The 23,531-nt window shown below is 43.4% G+C and overlaps 1 protein-coding gene across 2 annotated transcripts in view; it reads right to left on the minus strand.

The window, feature by feature from the left end:
• DPF3 (double PHD fingers 3) overlaps positions 1 to 23,531 on the minus strand; it is a 285,829-nt gene that overhangs the window by 42,566 nt on the left and 219,732 nt on the right. The window contains exons 8-10 of one of the 2 annotated variants that reach the window (XR_008539040.2): positions 22,604 to 22,732; positions 18,340 to 19,717; positions 10,641 to 11,248 (exon numbers count right to left, since the gene is read on the minus strand). Coding sequence is in view for 1 of the 2 variants with exons in the window: in XM_054666070.2 (XP_054522045.1) it covers positions 22,604 to 22,732 (129 nt within the window). In the remaining variant the exon portion in view is untranslated. Of the gene's footprint in view, positions 1 to 10,640; positions 11,249 to 18,339; positions 19,718 to 22,603; positions 22,733 to 23,531 lie in introns of those variants that run through there. The other variant, XM_054666070.2, reaches the window with a different exon arrangement.

Raw genomic sequence — 23,531 nt, forward strand, 5'->3', positions numbered from 1 at the left:
CACCAAAATGGCATCTGGGAACTTTCAAGATCATCTGACTAATACCAGGTTGTATTCGTTATTTGCAAAGATGGAGATGGAATCTCCTTTGAAGTAGTACAACCAAATGATGTCTGTAGCCTTAAAATGGGGTAACAAGAGGCAAAGAAATCTGGGGAGAGGAAACGTGTCCTGCCAGGGGCTGAGGGTTTTTTTGCTCTCCTCCTGACAGTCTCACAGCCAGCCACGTCGTGGTAGGGTCCCACAGAGCTGCCCAGCATGGGGCAGGCTGGCCAGAGCAGCTGGCTCTTTGCAACCACCCAGATTGCCTTTGCTGGGAAGCTCAGGCTCATTTGCACACTGGCATAACTCCACGTCACTGACCAGCCCATGGGCAACAGGACTCACAGCCAGGATGGGTTCTCCCTGGGGCTGGCACGACTCTGTCACTGCACATGTGCATTTTCCTGATCCTGGGCAAGTTACTGAAACTTTCTCAACCCTAGTTCTCCAGCTATAAAATAGGAACACCCCCTACATCACAGGATTGTCACATAAGGGACAATGAGGCTAGAGAACCTGGGGTAACGTGGAATTGACTCTCAGTGAGCCTGGTTCCCTTTCTCTCGCAATAAAAGCCGGCACCACCTGCTCCAAAGGTAAGCCTACGGGGAAAGTCTTTCCCAGTGAGCCCTGAACAAGACAGAGGGCCCTTCCCCACAAAGCTTCCCGGGCTTGGAGAGGCGGGTGGTCCCCATGACTCATTGGTGGTGGTGGGCTGACTCATTTGGCCAACTGTCCTTAATTTCCCTCCTCCCATTTTGGGAGTCCTGGAGCATTCGTTCCCCAAATGAGGCTTGCAGCCAGAATGAGCTGTGATTAGCACAGCAGAGACCAGAAGGATGGTGCTGGGGGGAGGCGGGGGAAGCTGCAGAGAGTTTCCTGAAATTAAGGCAGGAGAAGCAGGGAGGCAAGGTCTTTCTCCCTGGGCCATTTAGCAGACAGAGACTTCCTTTAGAGCCAACCTTCTCAACCTCTGCTGGGCAAAATCAACTCAGAGGACTGCCTGCAATAGCCCTAATATGGCCCTCAGAGGCAGACCTGGGGTGTTTATCGCAGAGCACACCATGAAATTTCAAACCACTATGTAGGTAACATAGGTGGGTGCATAAAACAGAACATTGCCCCATTGCACTGAATGCACAATGAACAGTGGGCCCCAGAATGCGGGCTGTACCAGATCTACATAAACATTACAATCTGAAGGCAGATGAACAAGAGGGAGTTTGCAAGGGTTGGGTGAGACCACGCTGTACAAGGCCCAGCTGCTGTATAGATGATGCAGAGGTGGGTAGGGTGGGAAGAGAGGTCAATGTGAAGGCTCATATCCAATTGTTTTTCCTTTCCTCAGGAGGAGGATGGATATTCTTCTGTTGTGGGTTTCAATTCCATGCTGTCAAATAACCTCTTTAGTCCAATGATCTGCCACTTTCAGCCAGGCATAAGCAAGACAATTGTCACTGAACATTATTGGGAGTAACATGCAATGGCACATGCACTAATGCGAACATCAGAAGGAAGACCCAGAGTCTAGTCTAGCCCTATCACTTCTGCATAGCTTTGGCCTGAGTCACTTAACCCTTCCGAGTGCTGGTCTACTCATCTGCTAAGTGGGACAATAACTTCTGACAAGGCTGCTAGGAAGATTACATTGAGAGTGCACTGTTGATTATTCAGCATGTCAGGGAGGGCCTACCACTCCGGGCCTCCACGGAGTGGATGGCTAAGATCCCCTGACTCCCAGTGCACACTCCTCACACATGGCTGCACCTCTTTCGGCCTCAGGGGCCAGCGAGGAGCCTACCGACAAGGTGAGGTGAAGAGCAAAGAGAATCAGTGATGGAAATGGAAGCCAGCAGTCAGGGCTTGCAAGCTCAGCCCTTCTCAGGTCCTCCAAGAAGTAAATCAGCTGAGGGTCAGACCCCAAGGAGCTTCACGGCCAGCAACTCAGCCTGGTTTCCTCTCTTTTCCTCGCATCACATTCAGTGACCTATCAGTCTAGATAGAGGGTGCTTTTTCAAATAAACCCTTTTCCAACTTGTCTAGGAGAACAATCATAGATTTTGATCCCAAAGTTAAATTGGCCTGTCAGATACAAAGCTTTCTGGAGCCAGCCAGCATCTCAGGATATCCCACACTCCTCCCAAATGCATTACCACCCAGCAGGTAGTGTCATCGCACTTTCTCTGGTTTCAGAATAATAACTGGTGGGAAATGCCCATGGAATTGACACTCAGCACTTTGAAGATTTTATCAGTTGGGTAAATATCACCCAGAAGACAGGAGAAACTGGGGTTCTGTTACGACATCTACAACTAGAAGGAGTGCTGATCACTTCTTTTCCCCATGAGGTCTAGGATCCTATAACCACGACAGGATCAGAGGCAACCTGGTGGGGAAAGGTAGACAAACCCAAACTCCTTAACATGCCCAGTTCAGCTGTCCTCACAGTCATCCTACACATCACATGCATCCTGCTCAAGAGCTCGTGGCCAGCCTCCTCCTTCCTACAGTGCCCTAATGCCCTAGTGAATCAAGCCCCACGACAGTGTGGACGCTCGTAACATACCTGTGACTCCCCCCAGCAGCCCGGGATCTTCCTTCCACTCCATTCACGCTCATCTCTGCTCGGGCTCCAAGCCTCCTGGGCCCATTCACACCTCTGAGCTTTTGCTCAGGTACTTCCCACTCTTGCTCTCAGTGGTCTGCCTTCTCTTTGTCTACCCCAACTCTATGCCTCTTTCTATACTTCCCCCACTACTCCAACCTGCACTGGTCCCTTTCCTGAGCCTACCTGGCACTCACATTTTGCACCAAGTTGGCACTTAATTTTAAATGGTCTTGTCTTGAATAATATGCTAACCACCTCTTTCACCTCCTCCAGAACAGAAAAGGTGTCTTACACAGTGGAGAAGGCTTTAGAGCCAGAAAAATCCTTGATTGGAAAAATCAGACTTTACCAGCAATCACTACTGCCTTTGTCAACTCAATCTCTCTGAGCCTCAGTTTCCATCTCTGTAAAATACAAATTGTAATCTTAATCTCAAAGGGTTGTTATATAGCTTTAACAAGTTAATATCTATAAAAAGCCTAGACTCAGTAACTAATGCATAGAAAGTATCCCCCAAAAGGTTATTCCAGTTCCCCTTTGTTTCTGTCTTGCAGAACCTAGCACATTATGGCAACACAAGACATTTGGTAAATGTTTGATTCATTTATAAGTAGTATAAAGAAAACCAGTAACTGGAGGGTCATTATACAAAGTAGCAGCATGTGGTCAAAACACATTGATCTATTTTTCAATTATGGACAAAAAGTTGAGATCTATGGAGGGTAAAACAATCTATTTTAACTAAAGAAGTTTTCAGGATTACAAACTGCCAGTCTCTCTGTACTCATCACTCAGCCAAGCAGAAGTTTCAGCACAAATGTTCATGCTGGCAATTCATACTACATTCTTTCTTACATAAGTTACCTCCATCCCCAAACTCCATAATATGTATGGTCCACAGAAAGTTCACTTCACGTGCTAAATGTGGTACAATCCTTGCTACTTCTTTAAATCAAACACAGAGCAAAATTTTTCTGGAGTTCTTTTTAAAATTATTTAGAAAGAATGCCAATCACTTCTTTTCTGAAGCAGAATTTTTGTCATTTATCTATATATGTAACATAAATATAATTGTATATATAATTAAATTCATCTTCTAATAAGACCTTTCCTCCCCAGATTGGAGACGACATAGTAGACAACCATGAATATTAGTGAGGTCATTCAACCAAAATCATGCTGAGAATAATATCCAAGTCCTGTGAGCAATTATGAAATCCATGCACCAAAGATGATGTTGGATGTGGTGGTGTCCAATGAGATGAAAACTGGAGTGGAATTCAGATGGAGTTTCAGCAGAACCATTTTCACCTGGTGGCCTTTTGGCCTTACTGTTCTTACAGTTTCTTCTCACTGTCTCTTTTTCACATACTTGGCATTTCTCTGGAGGAAAATGTGTCTTGCCACTGCATTCACTTTTCAGCTGGTGGCTCATGCTACCAAAACAATGGAAGTCAACAAAAGGCTTGAGACATTGCTTCAGTGTGAATAGAAACAAGCCTAGAAATGTAATTTTAGTTAGTGATCATAATACATATCCGTGAAACTAATCTTCTCCACGTCTCCCCACTTCCTGGTGGTGAGTTAGGCACCAACTCTTCCAGGTCATCTAGCTATAATGTAAAACATTACAGAACTAAATGGGGACCCCAAGAGGTCATCTAACCCATGCCCCCACCTCTATGCAAGAGAAATGCTTGGCTATCAGTGAGTTCCCCATCAGCCTCGACAGTCTAAAATGCTTGGTGTCAAAAGAACTCCTTGTCTATTTGTTTTAGGCACCAAGGTGTTTCTCCTGTGCTCCCTGGAGACCAAATGTAACTGGTCAGTGCCTTTATCTCAGTGATACACATAATAACAGCTATTAAGTGACCCCTAATTCTTTTCCCCAAGTTAAACAACCCCAAATCCACAAACCTTTCCTTAAAGGACTTATTGTTCATCCTGTTAAACATATTGTTAATAAGCATTTCTGTACTTTTTGGATTTCCCACAGTCTTTTTCCGCTAATTCAAACACAGTGGTGTCAAATATTAAATAGAGCTGAAGCATTGCTTCCCAGACCTTCCACATCATTCCTAGTTTAACGCAGCTTGGTTATCATGCTTTCTTAAAAATAAACAACACAATACTCCTCCAGCTTGTGATCCACTACGACTTCCAGATCTATCTCAGCTATAATTGTGCCTTGCCAGGTGATGGCTAATAATACAATCAACATAATCCAGTCAAGCAGATTGATGCTAAACCATTGATGACCACTGTCATCACCTCTCAAAAAAGTATTTCCTAGTCTGGTGTAAAGAAAGATCAGGTAACCAAACGATGTGTGTTGTTCACACAATGTTTAATAAAATACAAAGCATAGCGTTTTCTAACTTTTAGTTTGAAGACTCTTTCTCCTCCTGGTCTATGCCTGAAAACTAACTTCTGGGTGACTTCATATGTGATCACAGGGTAGAGCTTGGAGAAAATGAAACAGATATTTAACATGCTTATCCCAAACACTGCCCCTTTTCAGGAAACTTGGAGGTAACTGGGGTAACTTAGCAATAAACCCCACTGAAAGTTATCCTGAGGTCTGAAAGTCACTGATCCTCTCAGCACAATGGAGTATCCACTAACAATGGCTAAAGAGCATCTCTTCAATCAACTTAGCTTGACTACTACCACCTATCATGACTAGCTCATCGACCACCCTTCAGGATCATTCCATGTGCAACTAGTAAGAAGGTTTCAATTCAGTAGTAGGTCTGGCATCAGTAATCTTCTCCACCATCCAAGGAAGAACATGTTATCTTATTGGTTGTTTTGGGAGGTGAAGTAAGAAGTTGGGAAAGTGTGATTCTGAATATGAAGAATCTGAGTACTTAGGAAGAAATATATCTCAGCAACATCCTCAACATTCCATAATTAACCACTTTAAGGAGCCACAGCCATTAAAGAATCTGTGCTGACCCCAAAGAGACCATTTCTCTAACGGCAACAACTCCACATCTCCCAAGTCGGGCCCCACTCATTGTCTCCTATCATTTGTCTCATACAGATGAAACTCTACCATCTATGTTCACTTAACTCATAAGACCCAAGTTGCTAGAGATGAATAATATTAGTCATGATGTCCACAACGGAGAGTCACTGTTATGCATTGCTGGATTATTCATAGACACTTCTGGTAAACATGGCACTATTGCAGTTTGGACTCTGTACCAAAACTAGAAAAACTAGTAAACAGCTTTCCAAAATCTTGTGGTGAGATTTTTCTGGCTGTGAAACATTTGTTGCATTTGGCCATGAAATAGTTTACAGTACTGATCATGAAATGCATCAGTAGCCTTTCACCTGGTAATGTGAAATTCTCTTTCCATAGTCCTGAAGCTTAGAAAATGCCCTATTACCACCACCACCACCACCCCCAACTGAGCAGTGCAATACTCTCATTTCTAAATTAGGGATCAGCAAACTATGTCTTGTGGGCCAAATCTGGCCAACTGCTTGCTTATTTCTGTAAATAAAGTTTTATTGGAACACAGCCACGCCCATTCCTGTACATATCCTCTACAGCTGTTTTCATGCTTCACCCAGAGCTGAGTAGTTGTGACAGATGTTTGCCTTACAAAGCCTTGAATATTTACTATCTGGTGTGTTACAGGAGAAATTTGCTGATCCCCATTATAAATGATAAGGCAAAAAAATTGCTTATTCAGAATAACCTCCTCTCCAACCCAACAAAAGAAAACAAAACCAGAAAACAACCATGACCCCAGCGAGTAGTGTTTGCATACTTAAAAGCCAGCCTAACTCTCTTACAAAGTATACTCTGAAATAAGATGCATATAAAACATAAAATACTATTTGATGGCACAGTAGGGTGACTGTAGTCAGTGGTAGCTTAATTGCATATTTTAAAATAATGTAAAGAGTATAATCAGATTGTTCATAACTCAAGGGATAAATGCTTAAGGGGCTGGATACCCCATTCTTTATGAGTGCTTATGTTCATATTGCATGCCTGTATCGAAACATCTCATGTACCCCATAAATATCTACATCTACTATGTATCCACAAAAAATTTTAATTTAAAAAATTTGTAAAAGTCTATATATAAAATACTTACAAGGTTAATTTAAATTAAAATTCCGGAAGGATTTTTTTAATGAAAGGAAGTTCTGAAACTGATGATTTAGGGATATAATAAAACTCAAATATGGTTCTAGTTACATGGAGTGATTTGGGTTTCTTAGAAAAGAAGGGTAAAAGGAATGTGATGTAATAGACAACTGGTCATCAATAAGAATAAACTGAATTTTTAAAAAAATCTCTAAACTGCACAACTCTACCCAGAGTTCTAAAGAGAAGGTCTTCCAGGTACATGCAGAGGAAAAAGAAATGGATAGGGGAATGTTTTCTGGTGGAGCCATATCCTGAATCATCCCTAACATGTGCTGAATAATGACCTAGCTCCATCCAGAGACCAACCCAGGGACCCATTCCCACCACATAACAATCCTAAGTCAGGATACTGCTAGAGGCATCCATAGATTAAGGCAAAGATCCGCTGTTATGAGAATCTGAACAAGGCATGCCAACCTCAACTTCCACCTTACCCAGACTGGCAGCCCTTGGGAAAAGCTGCCCCAAAGCCATCTAAGTGTGCCCAGTAGGCACATGGTCATGTTCAGTTAGGGCACTCAAAGCTGATCTTCAGTTTTCATTTTTCATTTATCACCAACACTGAAAAATGGGGAGATCTCATCAAAATGTTTGAATTGTGACCTCCCTTGAAAAAAAAAGATCTGGGAACCCTGGGCCCACCTCCTGTAGGCTGCATCCCCTGAGCTGAGTCACGGCTGCCCCATTGGAAGCACAGGTGCTTCCTGGTTTGAGACACTCCCTACCACTCCTGTTGTCTCCCTGTGACCTGAGACTGAGCCTCAAGGGCTGTTCCACATCTCTCTGGCATTGTCATTTATGTCACACCTGCCCTGCTTCATTCACCAAAGATACCTGCTCTGTCAGCATCGGATTTGCAACCCCAGAGCTAACCATCTATGGTAACTACATGTTTCCGAGTGGATGAGGAACATGATTTCTTTCTCTCTTTTTCATTCTCTGGCCCATGTGTGTACTTTTGCCCTCCCTCTTGGTCAGTGACCATCTATAGACAGAAAGCACATCATTCTTGGCCTACAACCCATTATCAGACACGTGAAAAAGTCAGTCCCTGTCCTCATGGCCCACTATTATGGACATTTGATCATCCTGGATCTCCTCTATCCTTAGTTATTTAGATGGATAGTACACCTTCATGCCAGACCTCTCATCCCTGTGAGCAGCCCAAAGATAGTATCTGCAAAGAAAGCCCGAGTCATGAGGAAAGACACACTCTAGGTAGAAAGCACTGGCCCATCAGAATCAAGGTCCTCTTTTCTAGAGAGTAAATTAGAGGGTGCAATCGCTTCCCATGGAAGAAGATATTTTATTCCTTAGGTGACTTCTTAATTGAACCTAATGTCTCAAATTTTGAGTCACTATAGGAAGTGGGTGATGTGTAATAAATATGTGAAACTTCATTTTACTCTGTGTTCATCAAAAGATACATGGATAAGCTAAATGTGGTTTATACATGCAATGAAATACTATTTAGCCTTCAAAAGTAGGGAAAGTTTGACACATCTACGTAAATAATCCTTGAAGATATTACACTAAATGAAATAAGTCCGTGACAAAAGGACAAATGCTGTATGATTCCATTTATACAAGGTACTTAGAGGAGTCAAATTCAGAGGGACAGAAAGTAGAATGGTGGTTGCCAGGAGCTGGGGAGGGAATGGGGAGTACGTGTTTAAATGGTACAGAGTTTCAGTTGGAGAAGATGAAAAAATCCTAGAGATGGATGGTGATGATGGTTGCACGACAATGTAAATGTACTTAATGACACAGAACTATATCTTAAAAGCGGTTAGAAAGGCAAATTTTATGCAATGCATATTTCATCACAATAAAAAGGAAAAAAACCCTAAGGAGGGCACCATATTGGTGTGGGGCTTTCTTTTTACTGCTAGGAAAACTTACAAAGTCCATAATGCAAGGCATAACGTGATATTCAGTCTAAAGAAAGATGGAGTACACTAGCAGCAGCATTACAGTGTCATGTTCATCTCCACTTGGCCCCACTGGGGGCCAGCAATGCTCAAAGGTCAAGACCTGGCCTGACATGCTCACCTGGTTCTGTCTGACCTAGAGGACCCCTCAGATAAGAGGGCCCATCTTCACACACAAGGAAAGCCTACCCCGGGGGTTCCAGCTGACAGCTGCACCAACCAGCAGCTTGGGAGGCTACACCAACAGCACCTTCCAGGCAATGAAAATTTTAACCTCCCACCTATTCTAAGCACACATTAAATCTTGCATTTTTGTGCAAAACTTCTATTCTTGGCACAGGTGTGACAGCAACCTTGGACAGGTATACTAAGTCGGTTCACATAATCAGGCTTTCAATCCATCAATTTTGGCCATGAAGAGGGTGATGATGGTGATGGTGATGGGGGAGTGGGTGACAGCAACCCTGGCTCAGAGAATGAACGCTGGCACCAACCCTGGGCATTGTTCACTTTCCAGGCCACCATCTGTCAGCCAAGCCAGTGGCAACTGCTGTTCTAGACCATGCTTGTAAATAAAACAACAAGGTTCAACAAATCTTGGCATGGAAGTGGGAAGAATCATCTCAGGAGTCCCTGCCGCATGACGGCGTGAAAGTGAACTCACACAGGATGAGCTTGGTTGGTCAAGCAAATTTTACAGAGATGCTATAGGAGCATTGGAAACAGACTTTTATTTAACAGAAACTTACACACACTTGGTACAAACCCTACATTATGCAAACCTTTATCACAGTTCTACACAGGTTGTCACTTGTGGGAGTTGGTTGGAAAGCAGATTATTATGATAATTATTAGCATTTTGACAAGGGACATTTTCTACCAGAAAACGTCAGAGAAAAGGGCTACAAAATGATACAGACACTCTCGGTGATCCCCTCCACCAACAGGACTGGCTTTGAACAGGAAACCTGAAAGGACTGGCAGGAAGTCGGTGCCCACCTGCCCTGCCCTTTCAGAGGCCAAAGAGATTCTCAGGCTCAGAACCATTTCAGTAACACTGTGACTCAAGGACCTCTGCTGACCAGAATACCCGGCCTTAGACTATTCGTGTGTTATTATGACTCTGCTTACAAGGGAGGGAAACCCAAGAGCATGGCTGTGTGAAAGCCCAGTGCAGTGGGGAGCCTGCGGGTAGAACCCAGTGGCTCAGCCAGTCAGCCCTGCACCTTTGCTGGGCCACAGACAAGCGCCGAGATACATCCCATCGGCCAAAACGCCCACTTCCGCCAGCTCGGCCAGAAAGGGCCATGTTAGAACACTCGCCGTCTTCCTTGGCTCCCATCAGCAACTGAATTTGAGGTTCTCATCCTTCAGGTCGGCCTTCCTAGCCCTTGGGGACAGCTCTGGAAGCTCAGGCCCCAGAAGCCAGCTCAGCATAAGGTTCCCTTTGCTCATCTCTTCTAGGAGTTGTTAGGTGACTGAACTAATATCACCTCAGCTGATGCTTTTATTTTTGCTTTTTTTTTTTTTTTTTTGCTGCATTATTTTAAACAAAGCTCTCTGTGTTCGAATCTATTGAACTTGAGGGGATATATTCCATCAATAGATGGAATTCCTTTCTGAGCTAGACCTCATCAGACATGATAACTAGGAGGCAGGCTGCTTCTGACATTCAGATAAAAGGGGCTTGCCTGGGGTGAGGGGGCAGTGAGGGTGGGGGAAACTGCTGATTTGTGGCTAAGTTATTTCAGTCAAGTCTTAACACACAATCATTTAACATCACCAATACTTTCAATAGACTTTTGAAGGAGGAAAAAAAAAAAACTGAGCACTCCTCACTTACCACATCCAACTCGCAGAAATAAAAATACCTAAAGCACATACATGAATGGCTTTTTAAAAAGCCTGAGAGAGCAGAGTTGATCTTTATTTTCTTATTTAAAATGTGGGGCATTTTTCTTTAGAGTTAATATGCAGTCTTTTATTTTACATTAAGTACTCTTATGATTTCACGTCTTCACAAAATTGCGCTTAACTTTTGAAGTAGGAGGTACTTTAAACAAAAATACTGTGCAATGTCAGCACTTTTTTCCTTTTAAATATTGAAATAAATAAAATAGTTAACTCTTTTTTTCCATCAGTTTGTTTGTGTTCAGTTATTTCTACTGTAGAGTAATTCCAGGCGGACCTGGGTACTTTCTCACAGACAATCAAAGAAAATATAATGAAGATTTAAAAAGAAAAAAAAAATCTTCTTATTGCACAAACTGAGGCCATTCCCAAGGCTTCTGTGGGCTGAGCTGAGTTGCGCTGCAGGATTTTCCACTCCTGTGCTGGCTCCTGTGTTGTCTGAAACACACGCACAGGAGGGGGCTGGGCAAGGGAAGAGGAAGAAGAGGAGGAGGAGGAGGTGCCAATCATCCTGGCTTCTTTTCACCTTCTTCGGAAATGGCTTGCTTGAAGGATGCTGGAGTCCCCAGGTCATAATGTTGACTGCAGAGGGAAAGGCAATGAAAGATAAAACAAAAAACAACAGCATGGAACAACTACTTAAAAAAGAAAGATTAAAATTAAGGGGTGACAGAAATGAAATGAATTAAAAAAAAAAAAAAGAAGAAAGAAAGAAAACCACCAACTAATCGCCAAGTTAATGAGGCTAGGCCAGGTGCAACAAAAATCAGGGTAGTGTGTCCAGCGCCTTGAACTTCAGCAGCATGAGATCAGCCAGGAATAGGGCAGGTCAGTTGCTACTGGGCCAGAGGCAGAAAGAACACAGCTGGATGGTCAATTCCCAGGTGGTGTAGCAGGCAGAACTGGGTGTTAGCAAAAGAAAAAAAAAAAATCCCCTCCACTTAGAAACCAAACAAACTGAATCTTTTCACAGTTAAAACACCCCAGAAAGGACCTTTATGATGTCATCTCTCTCCCTGTCATCCAAGTAGAAATGAGTAGTTCTATGGTATAGAACCAATTCAGCCACAGAAAACCCCATCAGATGCCTCATTTGGCCTAAGCCCAAAAGGACACTGCTTCCTTCACAAGCACACACACTCAGCCCCAACCCTGCCCCAAGTGATTCAAGTGTGTCAGAGTTAGTCGGAGACAGTCCCCAACCAAGAGACCAGTTCCACTCCTCTACTAGCACAGTGATCCCTTTGTCAGCCTTGGAACCTGGTGGTGTTTCACACAGGTGGGCCCTTTTGCCTGGATAGCCACGCATAGCTTTTGCTTCTAGCTGAAATGAAATCTGCCATTTTGGTCTTTGGAACGGAGTAGTTGACACAAAGGAGTGAGCAATGAAACCAAGTACTACCACATTTCACCCCGGAAGCAGTTTCTGAAAGCAGAGATGCGTGTCCCAACAGTGCCTAGATCACATTAAGCTGAGCGATAAGGGAGGGAGAAGAGGGAGAATGGGCCTAAATGGAAAATGGCCAAGCCAGCAAGGAAAAAAGCTCAAAAGCAAATGAGCAGCTCAGCCTCTTCCAAGTTGAAAGGCCCCTCCCCTGCCCCACCTCTCCTGGTACCCAAGCATCACTCAATGGCCAGGTGCACAGGCCTGGATTAGATGCTCTTCCAAAGCTGAGACTCCATTCATCCAACTTTCCTCCTTGACCAAGTCCTCCCTCCACACCTGCTCCTGTTCCTTGCCTCTACCCCATCCCACCCCACTGTCTCCCTTTCTGATCTGCTTTGCTGGTGCACCCTACCCCCACTTCCCTCATGCTCTTTGCTGTCACCACCTGCCTCTAGCTCCTTCCCTTGACTGATCAAACCCAGGTGACCTTTCCTGGGACCTCCCACAGAACGCCTGCCGATTGTTCTCTCCATGGGCATCTGTCATCATTTCACTCCCTGCCAGGAGTCTTTCTGTCCCTCTCCCAGTGCCCTGACCCCTCTGGTCAGATGTTACCTGCCACTCTGTAGTGAGTCTGTCTCATAAGCTTCCCCCACACCTTTCAGTTTCTTCAAATTTCCACCCCGACCTCCCAACACACACACACATGTATTTTTCCTTTGCCCCACTAAAGCCACCTAGAAAATCGTGCGTGAGTCCCAACTTGGCACTCCTAACTTCCATTTTCTCTTTTGTTTCCTCTGGTTAGGTCAACTGCAGGCCATAAAAATGAAACAATGTGCAGCTGTGTTCTTAGTCTCCTGCTCTCAATCCCCTGCAAGAAGGCATAGTTTTCTACCCCTCCACACATGGTCAACCCCTCCCCACCCCTGTCCTGACATCCCCCTTTTCTCTCCTTTACCCCTCACCACCACCTCACCACCTCCCACCTGCCCCCTCTGACTTAACCACTGGATGCTGTGTCCAGAGACTTCTCCATTCTTTCTGTCAACAATATTTATTAAGCATCCTCTATGCATAGAGTGAGATTTGGTAAGACTTCCACTAATTATCTCAGAAACTGCTCAGTTCTCAGTTTATTTCAACAAATAATTATGGCACATTGGTGTCAGGCACTGTCTGGAGGACATGAGTGATATCACCTTTGCCCTCAAGGAACACGCCATCTGTTTGAGAAGGACTACAAGCAAACATGATGTGTTGTGATAAGCACAGGAGCAGCAGGAATGGTACTTAGGCGGGTTTTCAAATGGTGATTTTTGCCATTTTACATGGGTTAGGTTGTGATTCCCAGCTTTGCTTTTTGTTCGAATATTATCTCCATTGTCTCTGACAATAGACATTCTTGCCTACAGATTCAACAGCAACGGTCCATCTGGAGCTCTTTGTTGATCTAGATGGCTTCCTCCAAGAAAATCTTCTTGTCTACTGAGATCCATGGCAAAAATAATCACATACTACCCCATGACAGCTCTTACATGATTTTAACTATTTGTGAATTTCTAGTCTGATCCACTAGGTCACAAAATAAATCCAATGGCCAATAAATTCATTGCCCCATGTTTAATTTTATCCTATCCTTGACAGTGCTGAGCAGTCACATGCATACTGTTGTTACTCAGTCCCTAGTTGCCAAATGAACCGAGGTATATCTGAATGAAAATGTTATCATCCAAGGTCTGTAAACAGAATAGCCTGAAATCTCAGCTGAAAGGCCAAATGTCTGAGTCACCAGTAATGGGGTAAATCAATCACATACCTCCTGATGTAATGCACTGAGAAGGATACAACATCATTTCTAAGGTATTCTAACCAAAATGCACAACTTCAGTTTAGTCATTAGAAAAACAGCATCCAAGCCTGAACTGAATGGCTTTTGCTATGAAATGACTAACCAGTATCGAGGTTGTGAAAAACAAGATTGTAGTACTAACTATTCCAGATTAAAGGACTTGTAAGAGGACATGGCAACCTGTGAGCCCAGACTGGATCCTGGACCAGAAAAAGGACACTAGTGAGACAACTGGCAGAATTTGCATAAGGTCTGTAGGTTATAGCATTGCATCGATGTGAATTTCCTGATTGTGATCATTGTACTGTGGTTATTTGAAGAATCTGGGTGAAGGACATATGGGAATTCTTGGTATAATCTTTGTAAGTTTTTTGTAAGTGTAAATTATTTCAGAAGTAAATTTTTTTAAAAGCCATAGTTATTGGTTGAGTTCCAGTGGTGAGATACTTTGAAAACCTAATTGCCAATGTTTTTTATCTAATAATTCAGTTCTGACAGGAATCTTCCATCATTCCCATTTATTTTGTAAACCAATCATGCAGAATGGCTTTTCCTATATTGCTATTTTGAATAGGTGATCAGAAATCACTTTTATTAAACACCACAATATTATATAATTCAATGTTTTTGTGTTAGAAGCAATTGGGTTTGTGACCAGGGCCCAAAATGTTCACTCCCTGCCACCATTACTCCCGCTACCACTGGCACCACAAAAACAGTGACCATTTAGGAAGCTCAACTTTAGTTCACCCAGAAAGTTCATGAGGACTTAGACATTGCTACTTCTCAGAAAGATTCTAAAGTTTCATTTGGGGTTTCTGTTGTTTCAGTTTTTTCTTTTACAGAATCAAATACCTCCTTTTCATCCAATAAATTCTTGAATAAAAGACCTACAGGCATTTTACTGATTTCACTCAAGAAATCTTCCAAAGATGATCTTTGGGGAAGTCAGTATAGACTTAGGAAAGATTATTAGAAGATCCATACATCATTTACTGAGCCTGGAACTTTAGACAAGTCATCAAACAGGATCAAATCTCAGTTTCCTCATCAGTAAAACGGGAATAAATAACATCTACCCTACCTCATAGAGTTAAGCATCATCATGAAATAATATAAGCTACATATTCTAATAGGGAAAGAAATGTCCATTTCCTCTCTCAGAAACTGAGGCAGAGATCCCTGTCAACAAATTCACACAGGGAGCTGAGCCCAGAGCCCAGAACTTGTCATCTCCACTCTAGGCTTCCACACACCAGATCAAAGACACCTCACTCAGAAAATACACAACACAAGTCACTTCTCCTCCAAAGGCTGAGCAAAATCCCCTGAGGAAAAATTCCTAACAGATGAGTCTGCTCCAATTTTAAGTACATGTTCAAGATCATATTCATCAGATGTAACAGGAGGTATACTGGGATAAAATTAATTAATTTTATTCCACCATGAGGTGAGAACCCCCAAACACCCTTTAGTTCTCTCCCTGAGTAATGATCTTGCGTTCCCTCCAGTGCTGTATAAAGCAGTATCAGTCTGTAGCCCATTAGATGCAGAGAGAGATGCAGAGTAAGCAGGAACCCTTAAAGGGATGCTATTGATGTGAACATCACATTTTTTTTATTAAATTCTTCTCTCTAAAATACCGGTAGCAAATTGGATTACTGTCTTTATAGTACCTCTAAAAAATGAAATGCATATTTCTAATTCCCAGGGTCATAGTGATTATAGTGTCTGATCTTTACATAGTCTCTCAGTAACAGAAATAAAGGATTTGATTGTTCTAGGTAGGGAAAAAAATCAGCTAGACCATAACAATTGTCACCTTTAGGTCAACAGCCCCCCTCCCCAGGGGATTAAAATGTTGTAACAAATTTAGAAAGTTCTATATCTTTGGTTCCCCTCCCTTTGGCCTGGGACTCAGAAAACTCAGGGAGGTACTTTACTGAGCTAAGGGCAAAGGAAGCTGGCCAGATCGTTTTCATCTTGATGACTCTAATTTCTTTTGTATTTTAAATTTTGAGTAGTGATACTTATTTAACAAAAGCAACAACAGAAAGGTGTGTTGACTGTTCACACAGCTCCTACAATTCCTAAGGTCACAAAAAAGGTGATCTCTTTGTACATTGTCTAGAAATGATGATTAAGAAGGTAAGTTATCTACAATATTCCGCAGAGAATCTGAATCAGAACTCTCTTTTACAGGATCTAATTGCTTACTCTTCCCTTGTTGAAATTTCTTTTAATGACGTTACCTTTTAAAAGCTATATTCATTACAAAAACCCTTTTCTTCAATTGGAATTGAGAAACAGCAAAGTATGTATACATGCATGCATATATATTCCTTAATTATAGACTATGCAAGGGGCAATGCAGGCAATGATAGAGTATAGGCTCTACAATCAGGTTGCCAGGGATCAAAACCTGGCTCCTTCCTAGGTGTACATTTCTTAACCTTATTACTAACCTCAGTTTCCGCAAACTGGGGATTAATATAAACACCTATCTCATGGGAGTAGTCATGAGGATTAAGTGAAATATTCCAAGGAAAGCGCCCAGAATAATGCCTCACACAAAAATGTAGATGACTGCTATCTAGAGAAAGGGAGATAAAGATATCAAATCCACCACTAAAGTGGTTGGAAACCAAGGACAGCCAGCTTCCTCCTCCGACACCTTCTCTCTAGGAGCTTCCTTCCTTTGCCTTAAAACATTTCCCTCCAATGCAATGCCCATCCCAGTCCCTCAAACTTAACTCACTTAACCTCTCTGGGTCAACTTTTCTCAACTGAAAAGTGAAAGATTTGAACTTGATCATCTTAAAAGTCCCTTCCAGTTTTTAAGAGTATAAATCTTGAGTCTGTTCAAAGACTCTATAAGCAAGGTGAGACAAGATGGTCTGGCCATGCTAAGAAAACTTACTATGCTTCTATTACCCCAAGGAAGAAAAGTGAGGATATCAACTACCTCCAAGAAGAGAAACTGAAGATCAAATATCAAGGTATACTATTAAATATAAAATAGACAAGCAATACCCATTCTCAGATAAACATTCTCCTGGGAGTTTGCCTTGTTAGTTCTAAATGGTTAGTTTCTCTGTTAGACTCCAAGATAGACTCTGAAATTAGGTAGCCTTTTATAATTTGCTTTAAATATGTGGATTAAAAGAAAAAAAACACCTCAAGTGTAAAGGCAAATTGTCATTGAGAATTCCGGGATTATGAGCAACTGGACAGAATTCAAATGAGAGTGTAGATTGGTTGAACATATGTTTATTAACATAGAAGCTCACATTTTATCAATGAAAGCAAGTTGTAATCCCATGAATCCAATATCTGAGTCAAAGGTACAGAGTAAAGAGGTAGAAAATGACAGCAAGTGTACATTGTATCCCCGTAGCAGAAACCTACTGGAACAAACTCTATTGGCTGACGTGTGAGCATGCAGAATATGACAACCTTGGAGGTTTATGCCATATTTCCTAGGAACAGGCCACATATAGATTAGACAGAACATCCCAAAAGTGGTTGGGATTGTTACTTTCATCCCCTCAAAACTGAGAATAAATGCCCAGGCGATCACATACACATCTCAAGCATGAGAAAAGTGGAAGCCCTTTCTGTCTCAGGCTACCAGGAAAGCACAAAGGTCTCATTTCTGGGTTTCTTGGCTTGTCCTTGTGTTTTAGGTTGGTTTGTTATTTTAAGGAGTGGTCTAATTCATGAGGATCTGCAGGGGCTGGACTGTCAAAGTAGATCTTCCCAGAGACACTGATAAGCAGTCTGTTAACCAGGCAGCTACTTGGGTCTCCCAACCCATGTCAAATGGTTCTGCCTGTGTTTCCAGAACCGTGCACTCCTGGAGGCAAGAGACCCTGGCCAACCTTAAAGGGAGTGCAGAATCTTCCAAACAGCCAAGTTGAGTTTTGTGCCTAATCAGGGATCTTCTTTAATTTGGACTCATCCCCTTGGTTTTGAAATTGGTACCAAGAGTAAGAAATACCACCTAGACATGCAGTGCCCTGTGGCCACAACCTCCCTATTCCTACCCAAATCCAGCAGCCAACTCCAACTTCAGTTCCCTGGATTTCACTTCCAGGTTTAGCCAAGGGAGGCAGAGTTAGCCAAGCACTTCCCCAGCCATTTTCTCTTGTAGTTGAAGCCAGAAGCCTGCCATTCTCCACACTGAGCCCCTCCCATAGTCCAAGCAAGACTCAGATCACACACCTATGCCAGGGCCCACATGAGTTCACATGCACACACAGGCCACAGAGGGCCAGGGGGAGACACTCCAGCAGCCACTCTTACACTAAGAAGGGAGTCCAAACCCAGGAAAACAAAAAAGCAAGCTGGGAGGAAAAGGAAAAAGAAAAAGAAAACTAAAAAATAGATATGATGGTTTTGCCCACATTGGAAGACAGGTTAGCCAAGACATACCTTTTGACTAGGACCTCGCAGCCGGTCATTCTTGGGACTGTCAGTGAGGTGGGTGGCCTTCTCCATCGCCCCAGGGGCCTTGAGCAGTGTTGCTTTGGTTTATTTCAGGAAGTGCTATTGGAAACATAAAACAAAGTGCCTGGCGGGCACTATAAAAAAAAATAGAAGAAATACGGTAGCCTTGATCATCCAATGGGTATTGATACGTTTCTTAACAGGGGCAAGGGGAGGGGAAACACACGATGATGTCTCCTTCTATCTTCCAGAAGCACGGCCTCGGCCTTGGGTGGTGGAGTCACTGCTGAGCCCATGACGTTCTGCTTATATTCCATCCCTGCATTTGGAAGTCGTTCTTTGCCAGGAGGAAAGTGAGGAAAAACCAGCAATAACAAAACAGCAGCTCTACTGACGGAGGAGGAGGAGCCCAGGAGGCGGCTGGTCAGGGCCCAGGTGTGAAGGGAGGCCAGGCATAGGCACCCCGACTTCTCTGGAACTACTGACATTTTCTCGCAAGCAGAGAGGAAGATGGAAAGGTCGGGGAGGAGAATGAGGGAGGGGTCTGCCGCGGGGAGCCGCAAACTCCGTGGGGCACAGAAAGTGAAACCGTCTCCCATTGAGGAAATTCTCCCCACCGGGTGGCTTGCCTCTAAACAGGATATTGCTTCGATTTCTTTGATTTCCCTTCTCTCTCTCTCTCGCAAAAAAAAAGTCTGGTTCTAATAATAGCTAGAATATATAAATAATAATGTTTTAATGTTATTGGTTCTTTGTTTCCAACCCAAAGTTCCTCTTCTCTTCCTTTTGCCAATAAATATGAAAATTGAGGACATCAACTCTGCTCCTGTCAAAAAGACCCCCTCCCCTCAGAAAAGAGACAATCCGTCTAACTTCCTATTTCTATGGAAAATAAATAGCGCATCACGATGCCATCTCTCGGAAGAACGCTCATTCTGCTGTTTTGTTTTGTTTCAGTAGTTTGCGCTTCTGTTGTACATACCCAAAACAGAGGGGTGGGGAGAGGGATGGAGGGACACATGGGAGGTGAAGGGAAAAAAAGCAAGGATAGAGGGAAAATCTAAAGTTGCCTTTCATTAAAAAATATATATATCAGAACCAGCACAATGACCAAAGTCAGAGGGGGATGGCTAATTGCCCAGAGAGTCTGTTCCGTGGGTTTAGCAACTGCCCTTTTTATCTGCTGTGGGCGAACCCCGGCCACTGCGGCGTCCTCGACAGGAGCGAGGCTCTTCCAAATCGTCCTCATCAAAGCCGTGGAAAGTTGACGTGTCACTTTCTGACGTGGAACCGAATAAGTCCTCCGTGGTACGTGCTGCGGCCGCTGCCTCCTTCTCCTTCCTGCCTTCTCCTCCCAAATGAGCTGACATGTATGATGAATATATCAGCACATGGGTTAAGCAACAGACAGCATTATTAATATTCTCATTACATTATTACAATGCTATTCTTAATAGCAAGATATTAAACCATTTGCACCCAAAGGGATTAACCCGGTGCATCACCTGGTGACGGGGATTTGGGACAAAGCAAACATTTCCAGGGAAGAGGCTTCCCCCACTCCCCGAAAAGGCATCATCTCTACCATAGTACATATGTCCACAGCTTCCGACAGCAAAAGATTCAACCATGATCTTTCTTCTGTTGTGCATACACACAGGCGCTTGCACGCTCACTCAACCCTGCCCCAGACAATGATTTTCATTGGTGGTTTTTAAGCCTGGTTGGGATTTCTTTGGTGTTTTCTGTTGGTGTTTCTTTGAACAATGTTTGTCCTTCACTTTGACAGTCAGCTGTATAAAGGTATTACTGTCAGATAACCCATTCAAGGTGGTTAAGCCTCCATCTATTTCATTTTTATTTTACCCGCTTCCAATCCCATTCTTTCAGAACCCTTTCAATTCTCCCCTTACGCCATGTCGTTCATTTGCACTGAAAGCAAAAGGAAGTTGGAAAGTCTGATAAGCGGTAGGTGATAAAATAGTTTGTTTCCTTTAACCACAGGAGGAAATTTCTGTGATCTGCATCCACATACATGTGCATGCGTGCACACCACACACATACACACACACACACAGACACACACACACACACCCAGCCACCAGCCATGCCCAGGTATTGGTTACTCCAGAAAGTTCAGTTGTCAAATCTCATTCAGGGCACTACAAAGGTGAGAAATAGGAGTAGAAAAGCCCTAATAAATCAGAGCATCCTGAAATCTGTAAAACTCAGGTTTAAACTTTTTTGCATTCTAAATGAGCCCCAGGACTGCTCTTGTATAAAGGAATGATACATCCCTCATGGTGCCAATTTCAGGAACCTCACTTTCTCCCAGGAAACAGCAGCGGTAGGGTAGATGGGAGGGGAAGGAAGCTCTTCCAAGCTCCATACTCTTCTCTGGAAGGACCGTAGGGAGGCTCCAGAGAAGTATTCGCCCACCTGCCTTAACAAGCACATCTCATCTCATGGGCCAGTGACACCTGTTTCTTCCCATGGTATCAACTATTTCAGGAACATGAGAGTCAGACCTTGACTAAATGATCTACCAAAACCAATCCTTGGCAAATGCAGTGAGAATACCTAGGCTGGTAGAAAATGGCTCCCTGAGCCACATAGCAGACAGAACCTTGGAGGGAAAGCTGAGGGAAGGTTGTGGAAAGAGGCTTTGCATAGAAAAAAACAACTTCCCACTCCTGACATCCCATGGCTTCGATTCTAGCACCCCATCTTTTGTAAGAAAGGAAGGGGAGAAATTATAGCAGTTTGCAATGAGAATTCTGAAGCTGCCCCCTCTAACCCATCCAAACCTACAGCAGTCCATAACGTGTTGCTTAGACCATCACTTCAAGTGACCTTGCTTCTGGAAGTAGAGATTTCATCTGATTGCTTGCTTTTAAAAAACACTGCATTGAATTTCATCTGTTTTTTGTAAGTATCTTAAAAAAACAGAGTCCGCTATCACAAGGGCCCTGTCTTCTACGCTAGCATCCATAGAATAAAAAATTCAATGTTAGGTACCATGTTTGGAAAGTAAATGAATTGACAGAATTGCACAAATGGACCACCCTTGAGAGTCACACGTTGAGGGTTGTGTGCAGCAGAAACCACAGTCCTTTTAAAATTACTGATTTGCTACTCAAGCCAGCCTTAAGCCCTAAACAGCCCTACCATCAAAATATAAAAGGGCTAAAGCTAAGGTTTGCAGACAGAGCAAGGAAAGAGCTGAGTTGCTACAGTCAACCATGATGGGGTCATCTCAGTTCTTCTCTGGGGACTGGGAGTGAAAAAGACACCGGATAGAAAGGTAGAAAGGAGAAATGACTCCTCATTGCTGGAACAAAGCATCCAACCAAACTGTTTCACCTACTCATATCAGGGGCTGATGAGACTAAAAATGGGGTTGAAATTCCCTCCTCCCTGCCTCACGCTGTGGTCTAGTGCTGACATAATACAATATGAAAAATAGGTAGTACCAACCAACCATGGCCAGCCAAAAATAATGGTTTGGTTAGAACTAAAAAACAAAACAACCATTTGAACATAACCTGGAGACCTGAATTCATTTTAAGAATGAAGGAACAAGACCAAAAGTCTCTTTCTGTTATTTTAGTCTTTGGATAGGTTAAAATATAAACATATACACCAAATCAACTACAGATTAGCCCTAGGAATGCCTGTCCTTTTGCCTCATTGATCTATCGGGGTCTCTTCTGTTCTGTTTTAGAAAATGAGATTAGTGGCCAATGGCGGTGGTGTTTATGCAGCTAGCCAGGAGCCCGGGGATCTCTGACTCCCTCAATTCAAGATGTGGTTGCTCTCCGAATACTCATGTTTCCACACCACACCACACTCTTCGGGTTTGCCCTAGGCACTTCCACAGAACAAACTCATCTTTCTGTTACATGTGCATCATCCACTACAAGAAAGCACGTTGCCTTCTCTCCAGGTTTTTCCACTCTACCTCGCTGTGGTCCGTAAAAACACGCACAAAGAAATATGCACCTCATGGAAAGGCCAGACACAAACCCAAAACTTCTCTTTGCCCTTTCCCCTGGATCCTAGGGCATAACTTTTGGTTCTTGAGACCCAAAGAAGAAAAATATCAGAATGAGCTGAAAACTCCTCTCCACTCGAAAGCATTGCCACCATCGCTTCCCTCTCCAGTCTCCAGCACCACAAGATGGAAGAGGAATGCAAGAGGAGCATTCCTGGTCTACGGGCACCCGGTGTGGGAAGGGGCCACACTCACCAGAGCGTCCACAGTCTGCGCAGGACACCAGCTCTTCAGGCCGCCCACTCTTCTTGTTCATGTTGGAGCCCCCCAAGCAGAAGTCACAGTAGTTATTGGGAATGACTGTTCCATCCGGTCCTTTCTGGGCTGTGGGAACATTTAAAACATTCCAATTTCAGGCTTACATGAGTTTCAACTGCCCCTTCTTCTCCTCCAACAGTGTGGTAGAATCTGCTCCAGAAGGAATCTGAGGTTTTATTATAACCAAGTTGGCAAATTGGGCTATGCTTTCTTTTGGATCCTTCCAGGTTTAATGGTACTAATAATATCTTGCAAGTCACCCAGAGTTTAATTTTTAGAGTATTCCCCAGCTCTGTGTTGTTGCAGAAATCACCCTGCTCCTCTGATTGCATCCTTAGATGATCAAACCATCCAGAAGAGGTACTGGTCAAGTGAACTACTCTCAGCCCTAAACAATCAGCCCTGTGGGCCCAGGCCCCAGGCATCAGATGGAAACCACACACCATGGTGTGAGGACAGGGAGAGGAAAGAGCCAGTGCCTGGACCTTGCCATTGGGAACAGTGCTCTTGTTTAGGAGATATTCTTCCTGTCCCTGAAATGGAAAACAAAGAAGCACTGATGGGAGGTCATTTCCAGGAAGAACACCAAAGATGCTCTTGGGGACTTAGACAAACATCTTGATGGAGTATCAATCTCCCTGAAGGGGAGTCTCATCTCCCTGAAGTCCAGACCCATTGATCACGGAAAGTATCCAAGACCCCAAGTGCCTAAAATCAGAACTAGACCCAGGCTTCTAGGCACTTGGCTCAGCCTCATGCCAGAGATGGATTAAATGGTGAGTTACTGAGCATGTCTTTAGGCTTAAGACCGTCACGAATAACTGAACACACTAACTTCAAAACCCACTCCTGCTGGAGGTCCTTA

The sequence above is a fragment of the Pan troglodytes genome, chromosome 15, assembly GCF_028858775.2.
Source record: "Pan troglodytes isolate AG18354 chromosome 15, NHGRI_mPanTro3-v2.0_pri, whole genome shotgun sequence".
NCBI classification, from domain to species: Eukaryota; Metazoa; Chordata; class Mammalia; order Primates; family Hominidae; genus Pan; species Pan troglodytes.